This window comes from Sinocyclocheilus anshuiensis, unplaced genomic scaffold (assembly GCF_001515605.1).
Source record: "Sinocyclocheilus anshuiensis isolate Anshui unplaced genomic scaffold, SAMN03320099.WGS_v1.1 scaffold117, whole genome shotgun sequence".
Taxonomy (NCBI): Eukaryota; Metazoa; Chordata; class Actinopteri; order Cypriniformes; family Cyprinidae; genus Sinocyclocheilus; species Sinocyclocheilus anshuiensis.
The window spans coordinates 1,588,969-1,597,921 of NW_015536624.1; the positions used below are offsets into that span (position 1 = coordinate 1,588,969).

An 8,953-nucleotide genomic window follows, 5' to 3' on the forward strand; every position below is an offset into this window, starting at 1 on the left:
CATGTTCAGTCAACAGGTTGATTATGGTACAGTACATAGTCTTATAAACACCCCGCTGAATATAAACAGAAGGAGTTTTTGTCAAGGTGATCAATCACAAAATAAACTAGATGTTTACATATTCTGTGAACAACTGGGTGGTTCTTACCCACTGCTATGGAGCTGTTTGTCGTCGTCAAAACATGGTTTTGCAATAGCTAAGGTAGTCTTTTTAGAGTGTTGCTATGTGGTTCTGGGTGGTTGCTAGGTGGTTTCTTCCTGGCCTAAGTTAAAAGAGCCCAACCCTAGTCTCTATATGATATTCTGGTCCCTAAATATGGCCTGAGGGGCTCTTTCTGTGCTCGTATGTGGCATTTTTTCACCTTTTATAGTGTGGCAGATCAAAATCAAATCCTATTCACAAATCATTCACATCTGTACACGATCAGAAAAAAAGGTACAAACGCTGTAAATGGGGTGGTACCCTGTCAAAAGATACTAAATTGCACTTTTTTTTGTATTAAAATGTACATCTGAGGTACTAATTTGCACCTTTTATGGAGAAGAATAAGGTACAGAGGTGCACAGTAACTTCTGAATGTGCCTTTACCTTATTATTTTACCTTATTTATCCCTAAAAGTGCATATTAGTACCTCAAATGTACATTTTAGGGATTAAAGGTGTACCTTTTGAAATTTGTATCACCCCAGTGACAACTTTTGTACCTTTTTTCTAAGTGTAGCATATATGGTGCAGGACAAATGCCAAAGAGTTTGTTTAAATCACTTACCGTAAGCAATAATAATAGTGATGATTGACTTAGTAAAATGATAGAGTTCATTCTGCAGTAAGTGTATGCCAGGAAACTGATATCATTTCCACACAGGAGGTAAAATTGATGTTAATAGGCCTGTGATTTGCGTCACTCTGGGCAAAACTCGGGCTCTGCAAAAGCAGGAGTCCGATTTCAGTTTAAAAATTTTTTTTTTTAGTGCAGTGTGTTTTCAGTTCCTGATTTAATAGGATATTTTGTATGTTTTTATCCAGGTTGCTTCACTCTGTTTTCCTGTTTCTACTGCAATCTGCAATTCTAAAGACTTCTTATTTAACATCAATTTAATAAAGCAGCAAATCTATTGTATAATGCACAGTAATACAGCAGTGGAAAGTTCTGGAGCGCTGAAAGATCCTGTTGCAGTAAAATTGCTGGCAGCTATACAAAGTTAGTCTGGCATTGGGCTGAACCACAAAACGGAGGAATGTACTGGCCCTCGTCTCCACCTTCCCTCGGATATTAACTCTTTGTTCACAATAGCTGCACGCGATCTAGAGATCAGGTGCACAATCAAACCTTCACGCTTGACCTGTTACCTTTCAGTTTTTCTCTTATGTTGCCAAATGACACACTGGATGCTTCTTTGCAAACTCTAAATCGGTTGTGGTGCTGCTGTACTTTTTGCTGTACTGTCAGTTTGTGAGAGACGTGAAAATTCGACCCCTCCAGCAACTCCACTGGCCTTTTCCACACTTGTAACTATTTTGAACCACACTGATTTACCAGAAAGTTCAAAACACATAATTGAACTGACTGTAAATGCTGCTGTCAAGATTATGCATGTCTCAGCATTCATACTGAGGTTATTTAACCTCCCCATGGCACGTGCTTTAATTGCAATAAGAAAAGTGTGCAGTGAAAAAGAAATGAAAGCAACTATGCAGAATTGGGGCAGGGTGTTATGGCAATATATATAATATATGAATATAATATATATATAAAAAAAAAATAATTAAATATAATTTAATAACATTAGCTAAAAAAAAAATAATAGTGGATTTAACATCAAAATGTTAAAATGTATATTTTCTTATTTATTTGAGATATAAGTACAGTAAAGTATAGTAAAAATCTAGTTAATAATTATCAAGGCATGTTTTCAATACTGTTTATTGCAGAATTAGGGCAGGGTGTTATGGCAATATATTTAATATATAAATATAATATATATTTAAAAAAAATAATTAAATATAATTTAATAACATTAGCGAAAAAAAAAAATAGTGGATTTAACATCAAAATGTTAAAATGTATATTTTCTTATTTATTTGAGATATAAGTACAGTAAAGTATAGTAAAAATCTAGTTAATAATTATCAAGGCATGTTTTCAATACTGTTTATATATTAATACAATATATAATACTTAAAAAAATATATATATGCACAAATATTACAATACAATAGAACATTAAAAAGCAAATATTTATACATTAAAAATTAAATTTATTGAATCAGATGGACAAAACTGACAAAATTATGCTAAAAATTGCAGATGTATCTGAAACTATGCTTTACCTCGGCATAGCACTTTTTCGTTAATTTACCACAAATTTAACCCTGGATTAATGCTAACACTGAATTGTGGTGCCAATGGTAAATTACACCTAAAATTAGTCTTAAAAACAGGCTAATATGAGCAGTGCGAATCATTTCAGGATTGCATTAAAATGACTGTTAAAAATACTCCATGCATAGTGGAAAAGCCATGAATATCTAAATGAATTCACTGCAAATCCTTTGCTGGTGCAGTAAGAATTACTCATATTTCAAGACATTTTCTCCACGTGCAAGGTATTGCACATGGAAAGCGTGTGCATGTTTGGTGATTGCGTGACATTCGCTTTTCAGCCGTGTCTCGAAGTGATTAAAAGTCAATCTTGTTATGTTCAACATTGAGGGCTGTAGGCAGGTATGGGCTTTGTAATTGGGATCAAAAATGATTTGTGGTGGTAACCAGGCCTCTGTCTCTCACACACATACAGTATACACACAAGGGCGAAATCAAGATCAACCTGCCAATCACAGCGGAGGAAACAAACCCAAACAACAAGCAAGCGAAAACAGCAGCGCACACCACAAACACATGGCAGAGAAAGTTAATGCAGTTTTATATGCTTCTATATACAGTAAAACACAATTTAAATATTTCAATGCTGCAACAAGCAGCCAGATTAAATGTGATTTGATGGTTCTCTTCACAAATGCTTCTTCCTCAAGGCTGCATTACGGATAACAGTCACTTTAAGAAAGTAATTTTGCAGTTCGTTGTTCTGTTTGTTTCATTTTGAAACTCAAAGTGATTCACCTTTTAAAAAACTGCTTTGGGTTTAATAACTTAATGGCAATATTTGTGGGCTAATGTTGATTAGCAACAGCAATAAATAATCTTCCTTCATCCCTCAAATGACAAATATCGCAAGACACTTAAAATGTCATGTATATCCAGAAATAACCATTAAAATCCACACTGGTTCAAAAGTACAGGCACAATACTTTACAAAAGACTATGATAGATTATTATGATAGAAACCTGGTCTGTGTGAAAGTACAGTATATACTATCTTTTATCTTCATTGTCATGGTGACATAAAGCTGCTAAATCATGTAACTTTTGTACAAGATTCACAAGTTCGCCAGAAATCAGTGTGACGTAAAACACTGTTTATACAGAGCAAACTCTCTGTAACATGTGACCAGAAGTTCATCTTCTGAGAATTCAAAAGCATCAACTGCATTATTATTGCATTGCATTATTAATTGTTGATCGTTCTCTGAATATCTGATCTTGAGGACCATCTCTCAATTATTTTCTACATGGAAATCAAAATTTGACACAAATATTGTCAGTATTTGTATTGAATTGATCCTTTACAATTGTTTTTTTAGAAATGCTTTATAAAAAGACATGAATTATACATTATAAAATTGAATTATACAAAATACCAATTTTTAAGTGCCACAAGAGCTAAACATGAATTTCACTGCCGTGTAATGTTAATATTGCAGTTTAAAATAATAATAAAAAATACAAATAAAATAAAAATGTAATTCATTCCTGTGATGAAAAGCTGAATTTTCAGCAGCCTTTACTCCAGTTGTCGTTGTTGTTACATTTATTGTCATATCAGCTTCACGTCACATACCTGTATATAGATTAAAAATTCAACAATATAATAAAGACGTTTTTTTAGAAATGCTTTATAAAAAGACATGAATTACATTATAAAATTGAATTATACAAAATACCAATTTGTAAGTGCCACAAGAGCTAAACATGAATTTCACTGCCGTGTAATGTTAATATTGCAGTTTAAAATAATAATAAAAAATACAAATAAAATAAAAATGTAATTCATTCCTGTGATGAAAAGCTGAATTTTCAGCAGCCTTTACTCCAGTTGTCGTTGTTGTTACATTTATTGTCATATCAGCTTCACGTCACATACCTGTATATAGATTAAAAATTCAACAATATAATAAAGACAAACATTTAAAAAATTGCACTAAAAAAGACAAGATTTTGTACATATAATTCTTTCAAAGATTCTTTAAATGTACTGGTGGTAAAAATTGTACACATTTTTCTGGGTCCATCTCACAAGTTTGTCCATTACTCCAGTCTTCAGTGTCACATGATCCTTCAGAAATCATTGCCGCACTTTCTTATTATTATCAATGTGGAAAACAGTTGTGCTGATTAATATTTTGTGAAAAATGTGACGTTTATTTTCACGTCATCATCTTTGATGAATAGACCGTTCAAAAGAACAGCATTTATTTGAAATAGGACTATTCTGAAACATTATAAACATCTTCACTGTCCCTTTTCATCAGTTTAGTGCATCCTTGCTGAATAAAAGTATTATTTCGGTGTAGTGTAAGTCACTAAAATGTGATTTTGAGATGGCTAAAAAAATAGCTGAATAATGAGAATATTGCACATTTTCGGAAGCTCTCTCAAAGCAGGTTCACTTTTCCCACTACTTGTCTGCATCCAGTTTTTGCGTACTGTCTTCCAGCTGCAGTGTGATAGGACAGTTCATCCGCCAGTCTCTCTACATGACTGAGGTCGGGGTAAAACCCTTCGAGGGTCATTTCCTCTAGAAAGCACTGTATGACGTGTTCCCGCTCCAGCAGGGAAAGAGGGATGAGTTCGACCGCGGGCTCCATCCATAGAGGATGGATGAGAGACAGGGCCTGTCGGAGCGGTTTATGGGCCCCGGCGGTGGAGGCGTTTTGAAGAACATGAGCTGTGATCACCCTTTGCCCCAGACTGCTGAGAAAAACGTAAACCACGTTCAGAAACTCATTGGTCTGATTGGACTGAAGAAACGTCTGCAGGATGTCCAGCAGCGGAGGCGGCATCAGTTCCACCTCGTCCAGGATGAAGAAGGGAATCTGCTCCTCTTCCTCGGCTCGAGTCACTACCTCTGATATACGCTGAGCTAGTTTGGAGGCGCAGAGCTGCGCCGCGTCCTGTAGGGGGCAGTGGTGTTTGGATAAATAATGCACCACTAGCTTGTCGTCGACCACGGAGCGGAAGTGGCGCGCCAGCAGGCGACCCAGGTGGCTCTTCCCAACGCCGGATGCCCCGTGCAAAGACAGGGCAAGGGGTTGCTGGTGGGCGTAAGTGGACAGGTAATCGTTCAGATGCTCCATCAGCTCCTCTAGCGCCTCCGGCTGGCCAAACACCTCCCTGTGCAGCGACCTCTCCAAACCCTCGAGATCGTACTTCAACACATGGTCGTCCAGATTCTCAATAGCGTTGTAGACCTGGGAGAACAGGAACAGAATCTTTTTAATAATAAGTTATGCATGTAAATACACAGTTATATTAAATAATTCTAACGTTGTTATGAAAATTGCATTGTTATAATATTACAACAGCAATTTTTCTTTTTTTCTCAAGTTTCTTTTTGTGAAAGATAGAACCTGTAAAAGAACATATTGTGCAAAAGTCTCGGTCATGCTAGATTTTTCCTCAAAACATTGTTTTAAGGCAGTACTTGTGGATCTTTGTGGACCGTACGTTGGCTGTCAAAGTCGTTGTGCATACAAAAATCTCACTGGAATAGTACAATTAATGGCAAAAATTAATGTTTGGAGAATATATATATATATATATACTATTAAAGTATTCAGTAGTATTTTGAATTACTTTTTTATATTTTATATTTTAATTTTCTTAGTAATTATTAATTTTCTTTTCTTCCCATTTAGCTTTAATTTATTTTTATTTCAGTTTTTATTTTTAGTAATTTTAGTTATTATTTCTGTGAAATTTCTAAAGGTTCTCAAATTTGTAAGTTTAGGTTTTTAATATTCTAATATTTATATTTTACTTAATTAACAAAAACAAACATTCATATGAAGAGTTTATTTGCAAAAACAGATAACTCAGTTTTTTTGAAATTTAAAAAAATCATGTTTTTTATTATGTAATCATGTTTTTATTGTGTTTTATTGTGTTAGTTAGCTGTAATTTTTAGTTATTTTTTAACCTAATCAAAATAACCCAACTAAAGTCTGATTGAGATTAATTGGAATGCACAATGAAAAAGTTATCTGTTTTTGCAAATGAACGCTTCATATATATATAGTAAAATAATATTCATATAATGAATTCATATATACACTCCCCTCCAAAAGTATTGGAACAGTGAGGCCAATTCCTTTATTTTTGCTGTAGACTGAAAACATTTGGGTTTGACGTCAAAAGATGAATATGAGACAAGAGATCAACATTTCAGCTTTTATTTCCAGGTATTTTCATTTGCATCTGATAAACACAACTTAGAAGATAGCACCTTTTGTTTGAACCCACCCATTGGTCATGTGACCAAAAGTATTGGAACAGACTGACTTAAACTAGATTAAAGTGAATAAGACTTAATATTTAGTTACAAATCCTAACTGCATCAAGCCTGTGACCCATTGACATCACCAAAGTTTGCATTCTTCTTTTGTCATGCTTTTCCAGGCTTTCACCGCAGCTTCTTTCAGTTTTGGGGGGTTACTCCCTCCAGTCTCTTTTTTAGCAGGTAAAATGCATACTCTATAGGGTTTAAGTCTGGAGACCGACTTGGCCAGTCTAAAACCTTCCACTTCCTGCCCCTGATGAACTCCTTTGTTGCTTTGGCACTATGTGTTGGGTTATATCTTGCTGCATGATGAAGGATCTCCCAATAAGTTTGGTTGCATCTTTCTGTAAATTGGCAGACAAAATGCTTCTGTAGACTTCTGAGTTCATTTAGCTGCTGCCGTCATGTGTTTTAAAATATTTGTGTCATAGTCGGGAATATTTAAAATCCCGACTATGACATGTCTGGTAAAAAGAGGACGAACCAATGGTAGATGGGAGGAAACCTCTTTAAAAACAATTCACAGAAATGACACTGAAGGAAAAGATCAGGCAGAATTACCTGGATGAAGACGATCACGCTGAAGAGCAGCAGGAAAGGTTTCGCCCCGCTGCGCTCTTTCTTTGGCTTGAATATCAAAGTGTCATTTGGGAACAGCACACGGGACTTCCTGCGCTTGGACTTCCTGGTCTGGGGACTCTTAGGGTGCAAACTCCCATCAGACACAACCGAGTTAGTGCCCAACCTGACTGAATTAGATCTCTTTAGGTACTTCTTCTTGATCCGGATCATGGCTTTCAGCTGTGGAGAGAGGATAGACGTGCTTTGCCCACCTTCCTTTTCCTCATCTCCTCTCTCCTTTTCCACCTGAGCATCCATTGAAACCCCTTCACAGTCCACCATCGGCCTGGGAAACTGAGAGAAGCAAACGAAATGTCTACGTATGTTATAGTTTTTCACATTAGGTGTGTGTTTTATAGCATAGAGCTCCTCAAAGGTCATGCAGTTCTGCTAGAGGTCACAGTAGGTAGCGTGACTTGCTTTAAACAGTCTTGCATTTTGCTGTATCTTGGCAAATGCTTGATAATTAGAGGTAATTAAGAGCTGGATTTGGCAATAATAGACGTGTGTGTATGTGGATGTAGAGTAGAAAAGTGTAAAGCAAAGAGCATTATGGCCCTAAATCAACCTAATTGCTCGTTTAAAGTCTAAAAAGTGGCTCATAAATGGTTTTAGCTTTTCAAGGCTTTTTAAGGTCATTGAGAAAGTTCTAATATTAAATTATGCTCACATTAAAAGCACATTTCTGATACAGGCTATAATTTGCTGATTGCTGTAATTCCAGAGAGTCTATTGACAGTATTGACAAAAAATGTGTGGTTATGAATCACCATGCATGTCATATTATTAAGCAAATGTTACAAGTCATATAAAACATAATACATGCTCATTTGTGCCTGTAAACTGAGCAAAAGGAACGAGCATCAAACAAATCTTCATTTATGTTGAGAAATAACCAAGGAATGTGCCATGACAATATAAATTGTTTAAATTATATTCGAGGTAAGCTCTGCTACATCTCAGGATCAGGGTTAAAAAAAAAAAATAAAAAAAAAATGTAAAAGTAAACTAAAACAAAATTAAACATGAAATAATTATTTTATTTCTAATTTTTGATTAGTACTAAAATTACTCAAATCTAAAACTGAAATAAATGTGAACAAAAACTATGATAAATAAAAATGGAAAAAGTGAAAAAAAAAGACAAAAACAACAAAATTACTAAATAAAAATGGAAAATCTAAAAATAAGTTACAAATATTACTACAGGAATAATAGTATACTAAAACAACAATTCGTTCATAATTATAATTTTTAAGCATCTGACATAAAAACATCTTGCCTGGCAAGATGAAAAACCGGTGAAAATATATTATTAGACTTACATTAAAGAAGAGACCTAAGAGACCTTTATCTATTTGCACTTGTAGCTTGCGTTCTGCAAGTGAACGGCGTATTAATGTGCCATCTCAAAGAGGCACAAAATCACTTTCACTGACTTTTTCATTAACTGTTCCCTCCTGGTGGAATGACCTGCCCAACTCAATCCGAGCAGCTGAGTCCTTAGCCATCTTCAAGAAACGACTAAAAACACATCTGTTCCACCTTTATCTGACCCTCTAACTCTAGCACTTTCTATTCTATTTTAATTCTACTTTATCTCTATTAGCGTCTGCTAAATGACTAAATGTAAATGTAAATGTAATGTAGATTT

General features: G+C 35.0%; 1 protein-coding gene across 1 annotated transcript; it reads right to left on the reverse strand.

Annotated features, from left to right (window-relative positions):
• Nucleotides 1-4,774: 4,774 nt before the first annotated feature.
• LOC107653139 (torsin-4A-like) lies at nucleotides 4,775-7,559 on the reverse strand. Its single transcript, XM_016439780.1, has 2 exons — nucleotides 7,240-7,559; nucleotides 4,775-5,590 (listed from the first exon to the last, which is right to left on the reverse strand). Exons 1-2 carry the CDS (start codon nucleotides 7,555-7,557, stop codon nucleotides 4,775-4,777), a joined length of 1,134 nt encoding a protein of 377 aa, XP_016295266.1. The 5' UTR covers nucleotides 7,558-7,559.
• Nucleotides 7,560-8,953: the final 1,394 nt, after the last annotated feature.